The sequence below is a fragment of the Aquila chrysaetos genome, chromosome 22 (genome assembly GCF_900496995.4).
Source record: "Aquila chrysaetos chrysaetos chromosome 22, bAquChr1.4, whole genome shotgun sequence".
Lineage (NCBI taxonomy): Eukaryota > Metazoa > Chordata > Aves > Accipitriformes > Accipitridae > Aquila > Aquila chrysaetos.
In genome coordinates this window covers 4944864-4971038 of record NC_044025.1, presented here as the reverse complement: position 1 = coordinate 4971038, position 26175 = coordinate 4944864, and the positions used below count along the sequence as shown (strand labels likewise).

Sequence of the window (26175 nt, the reverse complement as noted above, 5' to 3'; positions counted from 1 at the left end):
TCATACTTGTTCAACTGATGTCACATCCCATTTTAGTCAAGTTTTATATCAAAAGGACAGTAAGAATACCACATAGCCTGTTTTTAAATCATGGTATTTTCTGCAGTTTGTTTCTGTCAAAGAGACTTTTGTAAGACTATTAAACCAGAAAAGGGCCAAATCTGCTATTCATTACTCTCCGTACAAAAGCAGTGCTGCAGCATAGATGCTACACCGAAATTTATCTATGCTTTATTAGGATAAAAGAATAATGAGCCCAGAAAGCACTGAGCAGAGCTCAACGAAATAAGTAAGCAGATAAGTAATCTCTGGAAATCTCAATAGTCACCCTGACTTTTTGTAGCAGATTTCAAACCCCAGATAACGGATCCCATTCAAACGTAGGGGTAAGGTTTTCTGTTGTAAAGCTCTGGACATGGAGCTTGTGGCCTCATTTAAAAATCTATACCAACTTCACAGTTAGCCAAGTGAATTACATAGAACTTAAATCTCCAGATTCCCCAAACTGATTTTTTTAACTATTTTTCACCTAATCAAACAGAAAATTCACTACAAATTTTAGAAGTGACCATCGAGCCTGGGGTTCTCACACTCAAATACTGAACTTTTTCAGTCTCCTGTGCAAATGGTTCACATCACTGTGTCAGATGTGCTGTTTTCCTGACAGGACACAGCACATCCATGCCACTCTTCAAAACCCCCACTGATGACCAACTTACAGAGCTGCATTACTAATGGCTATAGAAGAAGCCCTCTCAGGCAGGAGAAGGCAATAAATTATGCAAAATACAAAGCACAAGGAAGATCAGAACAGAATTTGAAGTAGCTGGAAAGGATGACTTAGGCCTACGTGGTACACTTCATTTTTCTTGTCATCAGCATTAGAATTTTACCATGTGAACAAGGAAAGCGCCGCCTTTAAATGATGCTTGAAATACATTTCCAGAAAAGGAAAAAAACAAGTGGTATTTATGCTTGTCTTACACCTACAAGAAATATTTAAAAATCTATGGTTTGCCCAAAAATTGATATTGAAAACAATATATATTGCAGTGGATATGCTACATACAGAAATCAGGTAAATAAAAATTATGTATAACCTTATTATGGAGGTAGTCAGCTCTGATTCGCATCAGAAAAATGAAAATTTTAAAAATATTAAATGCCACCAAACATACATCCTCCACCACTAAGTACTACTGGCTTATATACTTCTATTTTATAGGTAGAGCACACTTAAGAGATATTTCAGCTTTTATCTGACATTTTACTCAGGGAAAAGCAACCTTTACAGTGAAGAAATCTGTTTCTCAGGAGTGATGGTTCGGCTTTTAATGAGTTGTCGGTGACAGATCTCTGTGGCCAGTTGAGCCCACAACTATGGGCATCCATGAAACAAATACTTTCTGAAATGCAACTGGACAGGAGAACAGCGCAGACATCCACTCTACTTAATGCAGATGTTTTCATTTAAAAAAAAAAAAAAAAAAAAAAAAATCAGCAGTGCATTTGCAATCTGTGAAATCAATCTCAAGTGAAGTACAAGTGGTAGTTTAGCACATTCAACAGATTTAAGATCATTCTGTGCTGCTTAGTCCACCTGGTGTTTTATTTATTAGCGAGGGACATGGGAAAGGGGATTACATAAACCAAAATGTGTTTAAAAAATGCAAGTATAGTCTAATCACACTACCAAATATAACACACATTTAAATACTTCATGAAATGGTTCTGGAGTTTTCCAGTATTTATCACGTGTGTTGCAGAATTTACAGATTATTAGTCTGCACATGTTTCTGCCATTGCTCTCTGATGCAAGGAAGCAGCATTCCCTTTAGCAGCTCTTCTCATAAAATACAGGAATATCCTGCAGATTGGGACCAAACCCTGCAGTTCACCATGTGAAAAGTTGACATAAAACTACTGCCGAGCATTTGCAAAAATGCACTATCAAGATTGCAATAGCTCACCAGCTAGCAAGATTACTGCTGAACCGGCATCTTTTAGCATCAGTGGACAATGCAAAAATCCCATAAAACTTCATTCCAAAGAAGGTAATTTTGAATGACTACTCCTTATGACGTTAAAAGACATATATGCAAAAGTTTCAGGGCGGTAATGACACTTGAAAAACAATATTTCTCAACAGTCATGATAAACTGGTAGAGAGCACACCTATTCAGAAGGCACTGCCTATGTGTACCATATTCTAGAAAAATGCAGAATTAACTCCTTATTCAAGACACTTTGGTCACCCTCAGCCATCCTGCACAAGGCTCTTCTGCGAGGGAAGGGATACAAACCTTCCCTACAGACAGGGCACGCACCCTTGTGCCCCAGATGCTGTACTTCTACACACCGTCAGGAAGTACAGATGGTGCACGCGCTGCCTACCCTTCCCACTGCAGCACAAATAAAAAGACAAAAAGGCTATGCTTATTCACTGTAGGCAGAGAAGAAACTGTGATTAAAAGGATACGGTTTCTGGATTAAATGTAAAGTTTTAATCTTTACATTCCTAACAGGTTTACTCTTGGCTATGGCTGCAGCAGCTATGATGTTCCTGATGGAGACAGACAGCGCGAGCAGCAAGGCACCTTCAGCTCGGGGCTAACGAAAACGCATTCTGCATTGTGTAGGGAACATGCATGTGCATTTCAATCAATCATATCTTTTTAATGAGTTAATTGTGAAATATATGGTTTTTGCATTTATTATAAGGGATAGAACAGATGGCAAAAGCTCAAACTAATATATTCATAAAATTAACTTACACTGCAGGTGATGTTTCTCCATAGAAGGTGGTAAGTTGGTAACGTGTTATTTTAATGTTATAATAATGCTACATTACAACGGAATTTCTAGGAAAGCAAATGTGATGGCCACAGAGATATCTCTTGAATTCATTATGGTCACTATCACAATGAATACCAATTAAAGGAGATAGAAAGGAATACACTGTTGGAATACATTGAGTGCAGTGTGAATTTAAGAATAAGAAGGAGGAAAATTATTTACAAATTGTTAAGGTTGAGGTAATACGATCTTTTCACCCCCTAGAGAGTGCAAAAGGCATGTCTCTAACAAGTATTTTCTAATAGCTGACTGTTTCAGTACTTCTGACCTGTTTTGCCAGCTCTGAAAACACTCAAAAATACCAGCTGAGATCAAAGCACCCTGAAATCTGTTCCATAATAGAAATCTATCCTTTCTTTAAATTTTCATGTATTCATATTTAAAATATACTGTGCTTTTCATGCAGATCATCAAATACAGACACATATTGTTCAGTCTACTGAAAGATACGTAAGCAAACACACAAGCCAACATGTGATAATCAATTCTCCTCTAGCCATTTCATTGCTTTTATTTGAGGCCAACCACTGACTTCAGTAGACTTATTCCAGATTTTACACCAAATCAGTGGAAAATCTGGCCAACTGTTTATCTTCCTCCTTTTGTTTTATTTTACTGCAAAATGCAATAGTAACACTGAATACTGTACACAAGTGTCAGGAAACTAAGGCCAGGAATTTCAGAGGGCTCTGGATAATAGCTCTGCTTGAGAGCCCAGACTAAAGGAGTTAAGTTTTCTAGTGTAACATTTCATTAAGATATACTGCATATTTATGTATGGCAAATAATTCACAATCGTTTGCTTTCTGCTAGTGAAATGGCTACACACAAATCAATCATTATTTCCTTGGGTTTATTCATTATTTTAGCTTGACAGGTATGTTTAATTATTTCTATTCTATGGCTGAATGGCAAAAATTACAAATATGCTCTGCAGTGCTGGTTGTGATGGATAAAAAAATTACATAGGAACGTTGTTGTATTTTGTGTAGGTGAATGCAAAATAACTCTCAACATAAAGAGCAAGTTCAGCTTTTTCCAAAACCTGAATGTGCAATCTAGATGTTTAATTTTTGTAAAAGTCACATGGATCAATACTAATAGTAGATGCATGCAGAAAAAGTAAGAGTATCTTCCAGGAAAAGCCATTTAAAAAATAAGAAGCTGAAACTAATAGTCACAAAAATATTTTACAGCACTCACACAGCTCTGATTTTTTACATTGCATAGGCAATGAAACCACTACGAAAATAAATGTATACTGACTTATAGAAGTGTTAAATGTTACATATGTGCTAAAGTACTTCTGTATTTTTTAAAAAAATCTAAATGCTTAATTTCTTCCTCCAAAGCAACCTTTAGGGCTATAAAGAAGGATATTACCCGCAATTTCCTAACTTGCCCCAGGACACAAGGAAAGCAGCTTGCAGGTCTAGTAATATAAGCTATTATCTTATGTGTGGCTGAGAAATATTTAGACAGAAATGCAATGAGCCTGTATTACCATGACAGATGAACCCGTTAGCTTGTGTTTTTCTGAATCCCAATGCTACAAAATTCTATCTTATAGTCAAAGCCTACATAAGGAAAAAGACAGACGCTGAATATGCACAGAACTGAGTTCCAGTGACTCAAGAACAAGAAATGGCAGCAACTCCTCGCAGAAAAAGCAGTAACTGTGTAATTTCATGTGGCTCTAGCTCTGCGTGGTGTTCTAACGGGGTGTCTACACTGTCAGGTTGGCTCCCCCTCTGCTCTGCTGCTCTGTCATTCTCCCCACACATCCGCACTGCATAGGTATTCATGTTTTCCTTTCAGTGATTAATTTAGTTTCCTTGCCTGGGAGATGTTGACGTGAAAGAGAGAACCATGCACAGCAGAGCTTGAACCCTATAGATAGTATGGACATGGGCCAGTTCCTACCACCCAGCCCTGCCACCAGCACTTGCTCTTTGATGTGGGTCGTGGAGGCAGCATTGACATAGCCACCAAGTCTGTGCACTCTGTATATACGCAAGATGTACGTTTGCGCTCTCACTGCTTGCAGAAGTAGCTTTTCCGTCCGTCTGAAAGGTGCAAGATAGGAATGGGTGACAAAGGAGCAAAGGCTTAGGGAAACACACAACCAGAGTCTTGCCATTTTAGTCTCAGGCAGATCTCTGCTTGCTGCTAAGTCCTGGGCTATTGATCGTCCATACTGCAATGCCGCAAAACAAAGGAATAAACTTCTGTCAAGAGGTGGCAAACAGGCACAAGGCAGCAACTTGCCAGGAAGAGTAATTCTTTGAAATCTGTCCTGTGCATTTTTTACAGGGGAATGATCACTGCAACACAACAAGCCGTGATATCATCATGCCTCCAAGAATCAGATTCCTACAATGCTTTGTGATGCCCACGCAGCTCTATTGGTTATGTTCAGCTTCACAGCCCTGAAGAGAGCACAGCAAGAGGAAGAGCCGGGAGCATACTGTCAATAACCACAAGCAACACCTTAAAAGAACGGTTGCTGCTGTTACAGGATCTTTATTTGAGTCAACCTCCGCACATTGCTATTCTGGGAATCTGGGTGCCCTCAATAAGGTGGGCTGGGCAGGTTAATTCGACAGAAACTGCAGGAATGCCTCACCAGAGAAACACTTATCTTGATACAAGCAGTACAAACATGCAGAAATCCAAGAAGCTGCTCTATATATTTTTATGATGGAAGGCCACGGCTTGACAGCGCTCAGTTAGCCCAAAGCTCAACAAGACCCAAATCCATATCCTTTAATTCTTGAAATAAATGTGCTTACTTGGGGCTAGATTCCTGCAAGAAACATTTCCTGTTCTCTAAGTAACAGAAATTGAATACAGGTGCACACTGCAAGCTGGCCCTCTCTTGCCCTTTCTCGTTCAACTCTTTTGGGATCACTGAGTAGCATTTATGCACCTATTCTACAATATGTTCAAAGTGTCAGTTGATGCCAAATTCCCGTATAAGTTCATTCACTATTGGTAGTGGACATTATGTGTTCATGAAACTTTCTAAAAGCTGTATAATTATTTCTATATTTTAATTAGAAATAACTTACTAACTTATTCTTTGTATGCATATTGTTCCTTTGATTTTATAGTCAAACGGCAGAAAATACTTCATACGAAAATAATTCAAACAACAAAATTTCCTGCACTTGGGACTTTTCAAACCTCATCTTGCCAGCCTCTGCTTTGGCTTTGTCTCATGCAAAAATGTTGGCCTCCCTGACATTTAAAAGCTCTTCTTTAGCAAAGCCCTTATCTGAGCCCATTTTCGTGGGCTCACTGCTCTGCTAAGAGAATGACAAAAGATAGAAAGCTTTTACCACTTAAAAAGAAGGACATGGTGAAAAATATCCTGAAACACTGCTTTCTATAAGACTTTTTTTTCCTTTCCTATCATCTTAACAATTTTTTTTTTTTTTTCAAATGACCCAAATTGAATCGGTACCAAGCCTGTTCTGCAGTCCTGGTGCTCGAGGGACTCCACCAAAGACTCTCATCGCTTAGAACATGCAGCAGCACCTCTTACCTTAAAGTCGGGATTTTTTTCTTTTTTACACCAGTATGGTCCAACTGGACGCAGCTTACCACTTTGTGTTGTTTCCTGCTATGACCATGCTGAGATAGGGTAGTTCTCACAGGGTTTCCAAATGGCACCCACTGTAATTTGTATTAAGCCCTTAGGCTGCGTATTTCAGAGCTTGTATCTGAAAGGAATTCATGCCCTGGCTTAGTCTATTGCATCAACTTCTCTGCATTTTTTCCTGAGGGAAGCTTTCCAAGCTGCTGTTAAAGACAGCATTCATCTGGAGACTTTCACGTGGTCTAGCTCTTGCTGTGTCCCTATTATAATATCTACAGAGCTATTATTTTTGCCACGACATTTGGACACTTTATGTAGAAACTGGAAGGATTTGAGACCATGTTAAATGTCAGATCATGCCAGCCTTTCCCTAGATGAATTTTAAAGATAAATTTGAAAGGGTTGGGGAGTGTGGGAGAATATGCAACTTTATTTCTTATGTCTAAAAGTCTGCAAGATCCCTCAAAAATATGCTTTATAAGGTGGAAGAACTCTGAGATAGTACAATAAATCTGCGAAGTGATAACCATAGAAACGGCCAACCCTGCTGCTATCACGTTAGCGCATATGTGTCAGAGAATCACCAGGCGATTAGCAGTGCAGGTGTTCGAACAGCTGAATGGCACTGAAAGGCAAAGATTCATTCTCTTCCTCTAGGTGCTTGAACACTCGCGCTCATTGGCATGGTCATTTCTGTGACTCAGAAGGGAGCAATTTGGCTGCCAAATCTAGACGGAGAATGGGAATTGGCATGTTTAAGCTTACTGCTTAAAGCTTTAACAGCTTTAAATATTAACTTGGTTCAACTTGCATCACAACCTTAGAGTTACTGCTGCAGAAATTTTAATGCATTTCCAGCAGCAAGTTGGCTCAAGATTTTGTCACATTTTTCTCAGCAACTCGTCGGGCAGTAGTCTGTGTCTGGAAGCAACAGTCATCTGATGTAATGAACAACCCTGGGCACACAATTCATCCATTCCTTATCAAGAAAAAATGACTATAGATCTGAGCGAAACGTCTGCTTCTCCTGCTATTTATCCAAACAATCAGTACTCCCGGCTCACATCAGTACATCTGTTAATAAGACTACTAAGCTTTGTGCTCCTGCTGAGCTGGAGGTTGGACAAGATGACCTCCAGAAGTCACTCCCAACCAGAATTATTTTGATTCTGTGATAACTTCAGTATTCCTGAAAGACAGAAACAGTAGCTACAGGGAAGTACTTCTGTTACTGTCTTTTACAGCAAAATAATAGATACTGCCTAACTTGACAGTCACATTTTTTTGTTAGAAATTTAGATCCCAACTTTTATAGAGTTCCTGTAAGCACTGCAGCCATCTATCCCTTGATATGGGCTCATGTAAAGGTGACACCCTGGTTCCTTCTGCAACGAGACTGGGTGCATAAATCAAAGAACACTTGTGATTTTTCTGACAGCTAGCCAGAGGCGAAATCAACTCTGAATGCAACCTTTGCTATTTTAAATAAAGTTAGACAACTAACAGTGAATTATAGACAGGAAAGTTAGATTTTCAGAAACAAAACACTATCTATTGTTCCTCGAGATTAGACAGTGTAAGTAAAGTTCATGCTAACGTGACAAAAAAGCTATGCTTCTGACTAAAATCCATAAATTTCTCCCCACTATAAACTATATTCCAGTATTTTCCTGTGTCTTAAAAACTAGACCTGCTCACACAGGTCCTCTGATGCTCTTCCACTGAAGAGCAACATTAGAGTACATGCTTAGATGAGTTTGGCTCCTCAAAATGTGTTTCCTCAGGCTGACATTCAGGTAAAAAAGCCCTCATACCCGAAAAGCTAAAGTCACTGTTGAATATACACAAAGTAAGTAACAAACCACTGAAGAAACACAAGGTTAGTATGCTGAATGCCTGCAGAAACAGCCGTAAATTTTGTATGACGGGTAAAAGTCTTTATGTTCTCTCTATCCCAAAGTCTCCAAAGGCACCTTACACAGTGTTCAGAGAGCCCAGGGGGCACCTCACAGCGTTGCTCCTGTGCCTATGTTTTCCAGTTTGGGGGAAGTCCTGCTTTGGTCTTTCGGACAGTACTGTCTCCCTTGCCCAAACCCCAGCGATGTGATATTCCCTGCAACATAGCATCACTAGCGAAAGTAGAAGAACTGTGCTTTGCCTTTGGTTGCAGATGTGGTCATGCTCTGACTTATGCTGACTGCCCTTAACAGTTTCCAGGCTGCCTATAGAAAAAACTTTTGTCTGGATGCTTAAAGACGTCATTCATTGGGGCAAGAAATGAAAACAGAGCACAGGCATGTTGCAAGACTGTGGAACAGTGCATCTTTTTAGATCTCCTTTAGCTGATTCTTCTACCAGCTAAATAACAAAAAAAAAATCCACACTATTTACGCTATGCTTACATGGTGGGGTATAAGATTTCAGCTACTGGCGTGGTAACACAGTGCTAATACTAATGGGTCTGAAATGGTTCTGAGAGTGGCTGCAAGTTTTCTCAGGAAATCCTGACTCTGCCAACTTGTTGGCTTTTATTTCCTTTTTGAATTCACCTTGTGTTGACTCTAATGATGCCAATGGTGCGTTAGTGTGTGAGTGCACACAAAAATGCATTTCTGGTACATGTAAGAGCCTCTAGCAGCTCTGGAAATATGGAGCCGAAAGTCTTTATTTACACATATTTCAGACTGTATGTTATAGAAAACGGCTAGGACAGACTAGCTTCATTAGCACAAACAGCAAAACTCACTTTTCTCTCTTTAATAGCTTTAAAAAATTATTTTAATTTTCAATACAAACTGTCAAAGCATGCACAGTTAATTTCCCACACTATTTTTTCATTTTCTGATATTTGTGCTCAACTACTGTGCCTGTGTGCCACATTTTGCCATATTTACTTCCCACCCAAGTGGTGGGACAGAAAATTTAATCAAAGTGAAATATTTCAATTTCACGCCCAAACTCTACCACTTCTTTTCCTATGCATATCTTGCTTCAAGGCTTGGACTGTGATTTCACTGGATTTTGCAGGACAATGCTGCAGGGAGGGGTAAAGCCTTTAAGTATATTTTTTTTTTCTTTGCTCAAAACTTCCCCAGGTGTGTTGCACAGTGTACATGTGGACCAAAGTAGCACGTGAGGTCCTTGACGATAACCTGCTGCACAGAGCAGTGTCCACAGCTCCCTTTTGTGTTGCACAGAGTTAACTAACCACATGATACTCAAACAAATAGTAACAGCCAGATGTAACCTAGGGAGAATGTTTTTCACAACAAATATTAATGAAGTTGTCACTTACAAGTTCTTCACATCAATGATTCCTCGAAAGGCCTTTCTAGGGATTCCTTTTATCTGGTTTTCACTCAAGTCTCTAAATAAGGGAAGAGAAAAAAAATACATTGTATTAAAAAAAGAACACATTTCTCAAATCTACATGAGATAATGGAACATACACATGCTTGGAAAAGTAGATGTTTCTGGATTTGTTACACCACACGATGTTTTCAATTTGCTTTATCTCCTCTAGAGGTCTGCGGCATGAGCTGAAATGACTCTCCAACAAAAACCATCAGAATTCATGATACAAATGACAGAACTTCCAGAAAACATCACTCAAATGTGGTCATGACCATGTGGCCCAATGCCAATGATTCGCTGTCAGAGCACCTGCAGCCAAATCTTATGCCTTCAAATTGCAGCCCTATAGTGTAAATGTAATTTTCTCATCATGCTCCTGTTTGTTTACGGACTGCAAAAATACTTGGCTACCCCTGCTCAGATTACAGCCCCTTATCTGAAATTAATGTTTAGGGAAAAAATGACAATCAATTTTTGTGAGTTTTGCAAATTTACAAATTTTTGCAAGTTTGCAAATTTTGCAAGTCTAAAGAACTTGAGCCACTGCATAAAAAAACTCCCACTGCATTGTGTATCACCGGGAACGACAGAATTTTTAACCTTGTTTAAAAAACCCCAACACAACAGCAACGCAAAATGTCTTTCTAGTACTTAAAACATTACAAATATTTCAATTTAAATCATTACATCTGCCTTGTGAGTGCGGGTAGAGCAATGAACCCTGCAGGTTACAGTTTTCTGTTACATAACCTGCGTTCAGTTCCTTTTTCCTTTGATGCACTATAAATATTTCCACTGGAATTTTCCAAGTTCACAACCTTCTACCAATGCCAGTGGAGGCAGGAAGGAGGGCATCAGGAATGGGAGGGAAACGGACACAAAATCAGGAAGTTGGGATGTTTTCAGGCTAAGGAAAAGCAGCATTCACAATTATTTCTTTGCTGGTGCCCTGTCAGCATGGAATAGAGGGAGCGATTTCACTCCGGTTCAGGGTACAAAGTGGGAGGAAGAGAGAAACGTAGGAAGATGAAAGGAAGGCAGAAGAGTGGGAAAGAAAAATGGAATAAATAAGCAAATAGAGGAAATGGAAGGCACAGGGATGGCTGAGAGAAAAGGACAAAAAAAGGTACATGAAACCACGGTGCAGGATATTACAGAGTGCATAATTTGGTGTGACTGCGTCCCTATGCCATACAAGCCCAAGACTTTGCCCCATTTTCAGAAAGAAACTCTGGCTTTCTAATGATTATTGAGACTGAATGGCAGTCATCTGTACTCACCACCAGACACTCTTTCTGTAAGTACATTTTGTGTTGCAGCAAGCCTTCTTTCTAGTTTCCACCAAATTGGCTTTATCAAATGAGAGGCCAGAAATCAGAGCCTGTCACAAAAGTGCACATTGACATTGCAGGTCAAGATATGTCACGCAGGGCTTTCTTCTGCTTTCCATCAGGCAGATAGAAAAAAAAAGGGGACTATGTCCTTGTCATGAGACTAATTCAATTTATACCAGTCATGCAGTCTACACCAAATTCTCAAAGTAGCCACAATTGTCTATTCAGACTATCACAAACAAAAATGTGCTGCTGGATACAAGTCTCTTTTTCAGGCCAGATTAAAATTCTTTGTGACCTTCACAATTTATTTAACACTGATCCACACCCTGACCCTTCCTTTACCTCCCCTTTCTTTTGCCAGCAACAAAATATTAGTTCTTTAAAGACAGACCTTCAACCCAGACAAATGATCAGGCAACCCGGACAGAGAAGAGTCGAAAGTAAAGTGTATTTCAGACCTATAAGAATGAAGTCCTATGCTGAAGACCAATTTCATGACAGGGAGTCACTTTGGTGTGACAGTGAGGCACAGCAGAGCTACAGCCAATGGTAAAAGCGTGACAAAATGGCTTAGGAAGGCAAAAATTATTGAGATCTGAAAGCAAGAGACACGCAAAGCAGAACAAAAAGGGCTTGAAAAAGTAGAATTGCGTGATCAAATAAAACCACACTAAACCCACCAACACCTCAAGTTGCATTTGTCTGGCATTTTACTGTGCATTATTTCAAATCAGGTTTAAAAACAAAATAGGTTTTCAAGTCTTTTTTCCTAATATTATTGTGGTCTAAAAGGGCTAATTTATATTTTTGCTTTCTGCCTTGCCTTTATGCTCAGCTCTCACTTGCAGTCAGGCAAAAACAGGGGACTGCAGGAAATTCATCCATTTTCTATGACAATCTTCCTGTAAATTGTATTAATTTTATTTTCCATTTAGGCACTTTCATCTAGCTAACAATACTGCCTCTCTAAATCTCCAGGATCGTGGACTGATTTCATAAATATCTCTAGTGGTCTGAAGAACTGACAGCTTGCTTGGCGTTAAGTGACGCAACATGGAAGAAAATGCATAAATGCATGCTTTATTTTCCGTAACTGCCTTCTCACAATTATAATCATCCCTTTTTGAGATGGTTAGGAATAGTGTTCATCTCTGCTCCCTAACACTGTGCCAAACTTTTGTTGAGCGTCTTTCACAACCAAGCAAACACCAACCAGGCTCAGCCCATGCACTTCACAAAATTTGCTCTGAGGGAGCAGAAGGCTGTGACAAGCAACTTGTCTACATAGTTTATCTTAAAGTTTTAGCTTCTCATTCCCTACTTCTTACAACAGACATAATGGGAAGCTCCCACTGACAGTATGTAAAATAAATATTACTTATTAATAGTAACTGCAGAAAACCAGATAAACTAGTGTGAGGCCAAAACAAAACCCCCAAAAAACAGACAGAAAAAAACAATTTGTGGTATTCAAGAAAAAATAAACAACGAATCTGAAGAAAAATAAATTATGATTATTAATACATTTCCTATTTCTTAGATGTTTCAAGCCACCTATTTCTGTAATGGAAGATGAGTCCAATGCCTGGGTGCATGATTGATCTTAAGGAGGGAATCTGAAAAGTCCCAGCTTTAGAGAAACATACACTTCCAAAAATCCTCACCCTAACAGACAATGTTAGAGAGCTGACCAAAAGTACTTGACCTAAGGACAAACTAAAATGTGCTAGTACGTCAGCAGCACCCTCCTTCACAAAGGTTCCTCTGTGCAGAAAGCAGCAAGCCCAACAATGGAAACACATCCATTTGCATCCTGATAAAATAGACATGTTGAGCTAAACCAATGTTTTTAGATTAAATTATTCTTTCTGTTATTTTGATAAATACAGGCAAGTTTCACCCAGTTCAATCTGCCACACAGCTTTCAAGCACTGCAAATGGCACAGAGATTCTGCAGCCAGCCCCAGCCTCAATAAAGTGCAGTCTCTTTTTGGAAGTGTCCCCCTGCCTCCTTCATAGAGGTGTCCTGACTGAAGGAAACATGCTTGAAAACACCTGGGCAGCAGATCAAGAGGAACCAACTAGGTGAAAAGCACAGCAGCCAATGATACTGGATACGTTCCACCAACAGCTTCCACTGCCAGCAGTGTGTGGTGAACATCCCTAAGGAAACAGCACTCTCATTTCAGAGATGGGGAAACAGAGCCACAGAGATATTAAAGAGCTTTGACTTCAAGTTTGCATAGAGCAGAGACGCAGGAGCTAAAAAAATGCAGCAGCTGTGGCTCACATGCCCTCACAGCAAGCAGACCACACATTAGTCTAACCCAGACTCAAACAAGAGTTGGCACAAGTCAGTAGATTTTTTTAGTTTTTATTTTAATTTAACTAAAATGCTTTGGACACAGATTAACTCCCTCTGCAAGTCTAATATTGTTTTCCTGATCTTCAAATGTGAATTGCAAGAGCCTTACTGATAAAAGGACTGGAAAGCAAAAAAAACCCACCCAAAACTGCTGACATTTTCTAAGTGCCTCTGCAGTCTTCACTATAATGCTGGTTTTAGCTTCCTGCTTTAACGCTGGTTATTGCACCCTAAGTGAAATTTCAACTATCTAACACAGCAATAAAGTACATTAAGACTCTTCTTCTTAATTTTGCCAGTGACAGAACATAAATCAGTTAATTGGAACATAGACCCTGTGAACATCCATAAAATAAGAGTCTTCATTTGAACTACAGATCTAAAACATTGAAATAGCTACTTTAATACAACTTGCAAAGTTACAGTAGTACTGAAAATAAGATGTATTATATGAAAAACAAAAAATCGACACCGATAGCATTATGCTTAGGTTGCCTCCTTTTTCAAAAACAAAACAAAAAACCCTTTCAGCATCTTTTTTGGCATACAGATTTAAATTTAAAACATTTAAAATTTAAAAAGACTATTTTTAAACAAAGAACTGCCTGAAAAGCAGCTTGATTAAGAAGTATTATTGTGGTTGAATACTACTCTCATATTATTTCTCCTGCTCAAATGGGCTAAAAGAGAGAGCACCATTCACTGTTTTCCAGTAAAGAACTAGACTTGCCTTTAATGTGTAAAAAGTTTGTCAAGACTTAAAGAACTAGTCATGAAGAGCAAATGCTTCACAGCCAAACATGTATCTTTCCCAGTATGATACTGTATGTTGATCCCATAATAAAGCTGTAAACTCACAGAGTTAACCATTAACACACAGAACCAATGTTCAGCTAAAACGAAGGAAAAATCCAGAACAACTAGCCTGATTCTTTCAAGTACCTTCCAGTTTATCCACAATTCAGCTGCTTCTTGGAATAAGAAAGGAGAGCTCACACACAACTCTGTAGCAGCTGATACGAAACCATAAGACAACCACTGGCTGATTCAACTGTATATGGGGCTTGAGAGTGTAAAATAACCAATTGTTTCCCATCATCTCCTCCTGACACTATAGTACTGGAAAGTTTATGTTGTTTGATTGCTTTGCAAAAGAAAACTAACAGAAAGGTATGAATGGTGATTTTAAGAAAGTGTCAGCTGCCACCGATGCTAAGAAGTAAGTACTTTGCCCACTAGCTTCACTCCAGCTACAGAATGTGCAGCTGAGAAAAATGAGAATTAGTTAATCCATGTTGGTAGCTTGTTTACATTCTTCTACCAAATAGGATTTCTGGGTTAAAAACACTTCAGCCTTATGCATTTACCAAAATAAAATAAAATAAAAAGTTCTTGAGGTTTTGTGCACTATTAAAGTTCAGTGACTATTTTTCAACCCAACATTTCTTTACAATTGGACTAAAACCAGACTGAACTACTCTGCAAAAGGTCACATACTTAACACAATCTGGTCACTGCAATTTGTCTCATTAGAATTAGTTTTAATCTGTACAGCATGTTACACACAAACTCTATCCTACAAAGTTTTACTGAATTAAATAACACAATTAAGGAGTTAAAGAGTAACAGATGGGGGAAAATTAGAGAGTATAACCCAAAGAGAATAGGTATCTCTAAGTAACACATAATAAAAGATAAGCAAGTCAGTGAAGTGGGGAATGATACAAGTCAGCTTTTTCATAGAGCAAGAGCTGGAGAGAAGGTAACTTCTACAGCCGGTGAAGAGAGAGGGCAAAGGGACCAATGCTTTCTAAGGGAAGAGTTTGCAAGACAAAATGGGTAACATGCAAAGAGGTAGAAAGACCAAGGAAATCCATAGGGAAAAGAAGAAGTTTACTCAATTATGCCTGTAACAATTCCAGAACAGAATATTAATATTCACAGTGTCTTTTTAACTAAAGGCTTGACATTCCCGAGGAAACTGCTGTCTCCCAAAGTTTCTATTACAATCCACAACAACTCGCAATGCCTCAAACGCTGCTTAACCTCAAGCATGACATAACCGGGATCATAAAACCAGCAGCAAAACGGCTGCAGCACAGATTCCCTTCCAATTGCTACAATTTCTCCTTGCCCATCAATACAATGCCCCTTCAAAGAAGTGAGCAATATTACAGTTAAGCTGTCACATCCTCCTGTGCAGCTCCAGCCACTTACACTTAGGAAGCAGTGCAGAAGGATGCAGATCTGACTCCTTTGCAATAAGCGTGCACTTGCAAAGGCTGTTGTGCCTTAAAAGTGTGTTAAGAAGACTGAGCCAAGAGAGTAGTCACCATGCTTGAGGTATGCAAGAAATGGATCTGAATTACTTGCGTGGTAAATGTATCTGGAGGCAGAGGTGGCAGTACACACAAGCTCAAAGGTGCAGACATTGAAATCAGATCAAAACAGACTCTGTAAATATATGCAACCACTTTTTTAAAAATGTCTTTGTATCACATTAAGCTAGCATTTCATTTGCAGCAAAGAACAGAAGAGTTTCTCCTGCTCTGTCAAAATTGTGTGGCAGTTTTTTAATGGTTAAAATTAATATTTAACATTTTCAACAGCTAAATACTATTCTTATCTAGGAGCTATTGTCCCAGTATTTCCAAAACTGTTCAATATTACAGTTTTTCCTGTTCTATAGATGGATTAACAAATAACTGAGTGAGCTGTCAAGGAAAAATTGGTAACTTTGAGCCTTGCAAATATGCAAGATACATTCAAGATATTTATCGTCTTCCAGGTGGGAAAAGCATTGACCAAATCAGCTCACTACAATAGTAATAAGAACAAGCTGTGGCAAGCCTGACACACACATCAGCACCTCTATACTCAGGAGGGGTCTTATGCACTCAGTGAAGCAATGGCTTCTCCCTTTCTGTATGTTCAGTGTAAAAGTTGGTATTTACCATAAAGTAGTAGTCACAGCTCTCTGTCTAAAAGGAAAAATGGTTAAGTCTTGTTGCCGATGGGCTACAAGGCAAGAGCTTAAGAACAATAGTATTGTATAGCATTACCCTGTGAAAACTTGGCATCGCTGCTGATTTTCTAAAAGGAAAAAAAATGTCTTCCTGCTACTACTGCAATAAAAGTGTAGATGTTGACAGCATCCAAGTTCTGCAAAATAAGAGCAGGTCCTACAGATGTTTTGTACCCTGAACAATGCAAGGTGACTGTGTTTTTGCTAAACATAATACAGCTGGCTATCAATTCATGCTCTGGGAGCTGTTGAGAAACTCTTTCTAGTTTGGGGGTTTTTGTTTGTTTTAAGGGAGGGAATTTAGCTCAAAAATTCCAATTAAACCAGTCCTCGCTGCTTTCACACAGTCATGCACTACTGCACAAGTACTACTGCTAAGCTCCCAAAAGATAAACACCACGATTTCTTTGTTGATCTGGTTTTACTGTGAGGTGATAGATGCTAACTCTATACTTCTGTACTTCAACATTCACTTAAAGCTTCATGTAGTCTAATTAACCCATCACATACACATACCTTCATTCTGAAGAACGGGACACTGAAGACAGGCTGAGCTAAAGACTGGGGAAGGGTGTTCACTAAGCAATCAAGGAGGAAAAAAGATCTCAGCAGCAGATAATTATTTTAGCACCATCTTCCACCTTCTCCAAGGCCAAATTAAAAATCAGCTGTTAATAAAGACCGTTCAAGGGATCCGACCTGCATGGACTTTTACAGACTCATGACTTCTGTCCTGACACAACTACCGGGATCACTCAGCACATGGTGAAGTCTTTCCAAATGTTTAAAAGAACAGAGGATACACATTTGTGCATGCTTCATAAGAGATTTTTAAAAATTTCTTAGTCACTTCAAACAAAAAAAAAAAATCCCACTCTGTTTCACTAAATTAGACACAGCGCTACAACATTTGGCAGTCAATGCACGCAACACAAAAAGAGAAAAAAAAAAATCTATCAGAATATCTCTTACAAGATTAGTAAATATTTTTTCTATTATTTTAAATGAACTGTAAAAATAATCTATGTGTCAATGCCCAATTAAAGGCAACATTTGTCTTTATGACTTCTACAATTCTTCCTCCCTCCTCCTGCCATTTCCAAAGTGCTGAGCAAAGAGTGATCAGACAGCATTTGCTTTAAAACCACCCATCTTGAGACAGATTGTCGTTTTCATTTCAGAAAGCAGCATCTGTTTTGTCTTTTGGAACATACACACAAAAATTAAATTTTACCTGACTGTCTTTATACTCAACTTTGGATATGTCCAGAAGCAGGAATTGGAAAGTAACTGACAGTGGCAACACTTGAAGAAAGGCACCCCTCTAGAAATAAGATAAAGCTTCTGACTAATAGATGACAATAAGGCTTCTTTATTAGTAGTATTTAATGTAGGGTTTTAGTGCTTTACAAAATGGTATCAATATAATTAATCCTTCCTTTTTATCAAGGGACAATGAGCCACAATGAGAGGCAGTATATGACTAGAGCGAGGTACTCTAGCACGGTGCGGGAAGAGACCAAAAAAAGCCCCTTGAAAATCATATACGTTAGGTATTCCACTTTATGCAATTTATACACCAAGTCTTACCACATGTGGTGAGACTGGCCTGCCAACAGAGAAACAGCATGCACAATTCTGACAATGTATTTAAGAGAGATTAATTTTGATAGAAAAATCTTTTACTGTGGAATTATCCAGTACTACTATACATTTGCAACGGGATCAGTGACAAAAAACAAAGTGATCCCAATGTGATGTTGTTCCTACGCAATACCAAAGCCTACCAATGCATCTCTATTATGCTGTTCTCCAACCTAGTGAGATTACAACACTGAGGCACTAAAATGTTTTAGTAGGAACAAAATAAACCTCAAAGAGGAAAGATCAAAGCAATAACAGCAGTAACAAGAAATTATTCTCACCGTGATTTTCTGGTTTTGTAAATATTTGCTTGCTGTTAAAACAATGTGAATTCAAAAAGCCCTCTTGCTGCTTATTAAGGTTAATACTTTCTAAAGTGGAAATTCAGCTATATGGAGGCTCCTTTATTTTAAGCAAATTTTAAAAACCCCAAGTTTTATGCTGTTGACCTGTTTTCCATTTTATACTTTTGTCTGTTGAGCTCTATTGGAAAGAAATCCTATGCATTTGCAAAAACCAAAAATCAGTAAGCAATATTACCCTCCTCTTATCTCCACAGACCAAAAATGAGTCCCTGTTTAAGCCCAGCCTGATCACTAAGCAAAAAGATATTTGCAGTTTATTGGTTAAATCTTTTTAAAAATATGGTGAGTTTTTATTTTAGGAGATAAACGTGAAATCATAAAGTATGAAACATGAGGTAATAAATCAGCACCATCAGTGGGTAACTGATCAACATCTGGAGGAAAACTCGCTCTTTAATGATCTTTCTTGACCTAATTCTACCTTTGTTAATGATGAGTATTTTTATAGTAAAGAATTTTTTGCACTTTACTGATATATTTGGAAAAATACCTCCCTGACCAGTTATATTCTGGTGCACCTAACCGTGACATAGTAGAATGAAAACAATGGTCATAATAGTATTTATTTAATTCAGGCTGTGGTCCTGTACTTTAGCTATAAAAATAGACTATTTTCATATGAATAAGTAGCAATTGCATATGTAAAGATCTAGGCTTTATTTTTTATGAAGTTCTCCTGAAAGAGGCCAATTATTTAATTTGTTTGCATGATCACCGTAGGCATTTCTGTGGCTATATAAAAGTAATAAAAATTATACAGAATCCATGGATAGTAAAAACAACTACAGTGACATTCCATTTATTCTAGTGAGGTAGAAATGAATTGCAAATTATTTGAATGTACTGCAGTGAGAAAAACAACATTCTGTTTATAGCTAAGCCCTGGTTATCAAGAGGCTATTATTCTGTGGTAAAGTGTACCAGTGTAAGAGGGGCGCACTATTGCTTTAGCTGTAATAGAAGTTTTAAAAATAAATTATAACACTGGACCAGTAATATCTCCTGCAGTGATATTCAGCACTCTGTACTCCATTAACAGGTACTGAAGCCCTAGAAAAAGGACAAAAGAGTTTTATGCATCTTGTCCCTTCCTTCTTTCATAATATTTTAGTTTCTATTTTTCTTCCACAATTTCACCTTTATATATCTTTCCTGCTATGAATCATTTAGTCCCTGAAAGCCCCTGTGAAACACTGCAGATGTAAGAAGATACACTTCAGACTGGTTTGTAGCCTTAATTCATTTTTCTATGTGGATATGACATCTAGATTTATTAGACCAAGATGTAATACCACAAAGTGGTTAACTCCATTGGGGATATTCATGCAAGATGCAACTGTTTAAGTAATACTAGCTTCTCCTTTTTACAGTAGGCTCCACAAACCCACAAACTATTCAATTATTTCAGAGCAGGTCCACACTGACCATTACAGCTGAATGATACCTACAAACCTCATTCTGCTACCTTATCCGCACAGACAAGAAAAGATTCACTTAAGCATAACCAAATAATTTCTTTTTTTCAATGACTATCCAGGTAGGCAAAGCACCTTCAAGCATCCCACTCCATGCACAGAAAATTTATCGTGTAATAGTGCTACGCTTTAGAAAAAAGGCATTGAAATAGAATATAGGTGTTTCAAATACAGAAAATAAAAATAAAGTATACTAGTAGAACAAACGTGCTAACTAACTTAATACAGATCTAAACCTAAATTACCTTTCAGCTAACATGCACACAAAATGATAAATTCCTCCAAAAAAGAAGTTAAACTTGCAATCATGTCACTCAGCCTATTGAGTACTTCGTTATTTTAATGCTTTGGTATATCACCTACCAATGAGCTAAAACTTTATTTTTTTATTCATTTTTTATCCCCAAAAACCCAAAATACTCATAGGAAGATGTGGACATGTGTGAATCATTTACAGTAACTCTCAAAGATTCTTGTGGCACATTTTGAGCTTTATTCCTGAAGACGACAAGGAAACAAAGGCACTACTCTGATTCATCAGCAAATGCCTTGCTTCAGCGATCTGCACAAGGATTTATTTGCATAAAGCCACTTCCAAAAATGAACTCGGCTTTCCTCCGACTCACTGTCAAGCATGTTGCTGAATTTCAGATTGACAATGTCAGCTCAGAAAATTAAATTAAATGTAAAAAAGCTGACTGGGAAGAGGGAGGAGGGCCTCCTGCACAACAGACTCCAAAGGGAAACAACAAGAAGTCTACACATTACTACTTCATTGTTGAAGCACTCTCAAGTCAAAGAATATCAAATTCCAGAGTGATTTGATTTCATCACTGCTGGGAATGATGATGACTTTCTCCAAAGTCCACTACAGCTATGCAGGTCTCCAGGAGAAACTATGCCTGACAATAACACTTGACTTTCAATTACCCCGAAAGTTTCTTCAATTTATGACACCTCTGTTCAACTACTTTAGCAGGCTTTTAAAAAAAAAAAAAAAACCCAAAACAATTAGCTAAGGGGGTGTCATGTATCATATGACACAAATAGTTCTATCTTATCAAAAAACCAAATTTAAATTCATTATAAAACTTGGAAAGTTTACATTCTGACATTATTTATTCATATCATTACTCCCAAATGTACATACAGAAAACCAACAATCAAGAGGCAGAAACTACGAGTCAGTCAAAAAAACCACCACAATTTCTGCATTGCAATTCCATACACAAAGGTTTTTGTTTGGTTCCAGAAAGTAATTCATGGTGGAATCTGTTTTTTTCCCAGCTCAGATGCAATCACTCTCCCTTTCTTTGAACAGTTAATTTCTGGAAAGACAGCTCTAAATACTGGGGAACTATGTCTAACCAAGAAAGTGGTTTTCTATTAAACCTATCCCACCCTGTTAAATTTATATGATTATGATATAGATTATAGACAACTATAACACATATGGTTCCAATGTTGTTTCTAGCTTGCACTCTTTGTTCAGTCTTTCTAAATCACAGAACATAAGAATGATATAAAAGAAGAAAGGCAAAACAAATACTAAATGGTAGGGGTGGGATCCGTTACCAACACTTTACCAAAGACAATAATACAGCAGTATAGCTTTACGTCCCTTAAATATTTTGATTTTCACATGTAACATACGTGCTTTGATTACTAATATTACACAAGAAGCAAAGTATATTTCTCCATATATGAAGCATATTTGGAAGTATTAAACACATCAAATGTATATGTCTTCTTCAGAAGGTTCTATATTAATACAAAAATAGAAACAAACCCAAAAATTTTCAGTAAATGCTGAAATGCTGATATTAGCTACTGGAAGACAAAATTCACTGTAAGACAGGGGAGACTATTCCTTCAGCTTTTCCACTGTGCCTGGCAATTAGAAATATTTTAACCAGGTCAAAATCACACATCACAGGAAAATATCAGTGCCATCTTCCTGCAATAGCCCAGAACTACTAGTACTGATTATTTTAATAAGTTCTATACATTAATCTATATACTACCTCCCTGTGGGTTTACAGGATGGTTTTGTTCAGTTCGACAGCATCTCTCCCAGAGAAGTCAGCAAAGAACGGTCTCACTGAAATCTTCCATTCAGATACTGACCCCAGGTTATGGTCATGAGGCATTCGGTAATCACTGCGTGCTCAGCAATGACTGCCGGTCAGCCCAGCACATCGGAGTTTTTAAAAACGAGAAGGCCCAAATGAGCATGCTCTAATTCCCTCAGTTTTAACTTACTGCCTTTAAACCAACCTGGAGAAGTGCGAGAGGGGAGAAGGAAGGAGCCCAGTGCCGGCCAGCGAAGCCTGTGAGCAGGAACGCTCTGCTCTCCACCTTCATTGAGGGCTCTGGCGCACAACCGCTCACCTCTGGACCAGAGGTGTCAGTGTTTTTAGCAATGCCATGGTGCCCCTGACTAAATAGATGGTAGCATATTTACACAAAACGAGTTCTAAGCTGACTGAATAATCTATTAATATTGAATTAAGATTTTCTTTACCGTGCACGCATCTCCTTTGGTTATCAAAGTCAGGCATTCTTTTAAAGCCGCAGTATTATTTACAGAAACATTTTTCACTTTATAGTACTGAGGTCTTAAAATGTAGATAAAAGGGAGGATGAAGTGGTATCAGTGCATTGCAACAGTACCTGAGGGAAGTTGCTTCCTTCAAAGGCCATCTGCATGTTATAGAAATAACATCAATGCCACAAGGAGAGCAGAGTTTTCTTATCAGAGCAAAAGAACGATGTGAATCTGTGACTGAGACTTATGATTACATTTCTAACAGGGATAGGTTTCCATAGCGGTCCAAAGTCCCCCACTCATGTGGAAATATCTCTCCCAGCTCTGGGTGAGAGGGTTTCAGCAGAGCCATGGCAGCACGGCCCCTGCGTGCTCCACCACTTGCCCCTGTGCCCGTGGGGGCGGCTGCAGGCTGCACTGCTGGAAAAGGCTGAAGAACAGTTGTCCTTTTGGCTGGAACATACAACACACTAGAACTAGACGTGCTTACAAGTGGCCAACTGTTTTTAAAGGTATTTTTAAAAATTTCTTTAGGGTATTTTCTTCCAAAACAAAATAGATGACCTATGGCCCTTCACGATCGCTGATAAACCCTTACTTGGCGAGTTTCTCACGCACGCTCCTCTCTGGCAAGGCTGGAATAGTTCAGGCAACTGGGAAAATACCTACTTGACTGTGTCCAGTCCTAATCCAAAAGAAAGGCTTTCCAATGTGTTTGTAGGAATGAAGTCAGAGAAGCCAAACAGATCCTCATTTGTTTGTTTGCTTGTTTTTCTCTAACTCAATAAGCAAATCCTGCACAGGATGCTTAGGAGCTTTCTGCACTGGGAGTTTCTTTGCATCTGAGACTTCCACACTGCAAGCATCTTTGCTAAGATAACATAAAATTTCAGAGCACATAGTTAATGTTCAAATGGCAGAATATATTGATTCTCTGCCCATCCCCTAGTATCTTAAGTTTACCCAGAAGACTATTTTATTTAATTAACTTGGTGCTTTATTAATATAAATATTCCACTATTGATCATAAGAGAAGCTGACGCATGTTTGAGTCAGGCATACATCAGATCCATTTAATGGAGCTCCACTTAGAAGAGTAGTTGGCTCTAAATCAAGGTAAATGGTAGCAAGTGCTCCTTTGGGATGACAGGGCTTAGCTGAATCTATAACATTTTTACGGAGCTAGTTTTTTTAAAAGCAGAAAGCGTATGGAAATTAGATATGAAAATGGTCTCTCCTTGCACGTATCAATTAAGCATGTCAATACCTTAATTAAATTGCTCCACTTAATGAGATTTATACCAATGAATATGTTTTATAGTTATAATAGCTTTTTTGGCTACTGTTCAAGATGTCAAATAAATTGTGAAAAGAGGATTAAAAAAGTAGTAATTGACATTCTGAACTGAAGCCAGTATTTTTTTCTCTCATTTTTTTCCTTCATTCATGTGATTTTGGAGAACATATAAATAAAGTAATGAACCCTGTAATAGCTTTGCTTTTAAAAATGTCTTTCTTTTCCAGTTCTAATCCTTCTTATCAAATTCTCTAAGTAGCACACAATTTGAATTAAGAAGCACTTCAACCTAAATGATTATAGGCCTTTTTCCCCTTTGAGGCTCACTATTATGCCTTTCCTCCCAGTAAAAAGGAAGCAAAACTTTTCTATCTAGACATGCAGTTACTATAAAGACTTCTGTATCAGACTATGGTAGCATAATGCCTTGAAGTGTATGGATCTTATCCCACCAGCAGTGGGGACTTCTACTCCCATCCTGGACCTGTTTCAATTTTGTATGCACCATCTCTGGCCAAACATAACTTTCCAAAATCTAGACCACACCGAAGAAGTTGTGCAGAATTGTCAGTCCTTTGATGCTTTACAGTGCTCTAACTTGATATTGCAAGCATCAATAAAACAAATTAAAAAAAAAAACAAACCCACTACTACTAAAACATATCTCCAAAAAGAAAGTTATATTTAGTTTGCAAGCTACCACCCCAGGTCTCGCTGGCCTCACTAGCTTCCCAGTGAAGGGCAAATCTAAGTAACATTGATCAGAAACACCTGCTGTATTGGAAACTCTAGAATGATGAAACCCAATTTTGCATGTTGCCAGCTCAGAAGTACAAAAATATACAACACAGCTGTAGAAAAAGACAGAATCAAACCAGACGTCTCTTGCAGTCAGAAGGATGGGCAACTCTCATCTAGGGGTTAAAGAAAAGCATTGGATGCTGCATTTCCTGGCATAATTCCCAGCTCCATCCCAACTAAATGGATTTTTGCAACCTTGACAAAGTCATCATCTGTTTCAGTGACTCAGTTCCCTAGTATGTGACAAGGAATGCATGCCTTTATAGGCGAGACATACCTGACTCACATGTAAAAATGTGTATGTATTCTCAAGTGAGAAGCGTAACCGAGTGCCTTCCCTGCAATTGCTAGCAGAACTCCCCCCAGCAGGACTGCAGATGACCAGACAACACAAAACACCTTTTCCTGTGCCAAAAACAGACTAAGGAAAAAGTTCTGTCCACATGTGATTCTTTCTATCATTGCCCAGTAACAACTAAAGGAAAAACTGAAGATAACAAAAATTGTCCCAGGGGAGCTTCACATAAAAACACCTTAGATAAAATAAGAGCATTTATTATTCCTTCATCTTTCCATTCACCTGAATGATTTACTGAATTTTATTAGAAAAATAATGTCTAGCTCAAGCTTTTGCATAATTTAAATTTCAGGTTTCTATATTTTACACTCAAGATGGGAGATTTTGCTGGTAAATACTTCAAGAAAGTATTTTACAGTCTTTCTATGATCAGTACTGGGTTTTGTAAAAGCCCTTACTAAACTGTAATTAAAAGCCAAGTATGATTGTCAATGGTCATTCAGAACCAAGAAATGTAGCAGCTATGTGCTTTTTCATGCCAACCAATATCTTACTTCTGGTTGGCTTTCCCAGACTTGCCCCACTCCAAAGTTACCAAGAGTATTTTAAATGATACACTTTAACAACAGCAAGAGACACACCAATGCTTTGACTTTATTTCTTATCCTTATTAAATGTTTCTCTGTAATGCCAATCTAATTTTTCTCCATTGTCAAAACATTAAATCGATTTCTTTAGCTGAATTCCATGGCAGCATCTTCTGTGACAGTGAAGGATAAACTCCTTGATATAAATCAGTTTGTTAGGTTAAAAAAAAAAAAAATCTTAAGAATGATGGCTGAAATGCCAGGAAAGAAGACAAGAATAATTTGTAAAAGCTTCATCCTGCCTCTCTCCACTATTCTTACAAATATTTAAGATCTGAACTGATTTTTAATTGGTTAACACAAGCAGAATTTGATGCCTTTATAGCAATGTTTCTCATAAACCAAAGTACCATTATTTAAATAAAATAGAAAATAATTTCTTATTTGAGTAGGGTACCCACCGCTTTCTTCGCATAGTTGAACTACAAACAATTGTTTTCTGTTGAAACGACACTATTCCATTCAGAGTGTTCAATTATATTCTGAACATCACAGCTAATCATTTCAGTGCAGCTTTTTATCCCTTTACTGCTGTAGTCAACAGGTAAGGCTATAGAAATAC

The 26175-nt window shown here is 38.1% G+C and overlaps 1 protein-coding gene across 1 annotated transcript in view; it reads right to left on the bottom strand.

Moving 5' to 3' along the window:
- Nucleotides 1-26175, bottom strand: part of SLIT3 (slit guidance ligand 3) — a 536791-nt gene that overhangs the window by 250433 nt on the left and 260183 nt on the right. The window contains 1 exon segment of the mRNA XM_029998071.2: nt 9753-9824. Coding sequence (XP_029853931.1) covers nt 9753-9824 — 72 coding nt within the window.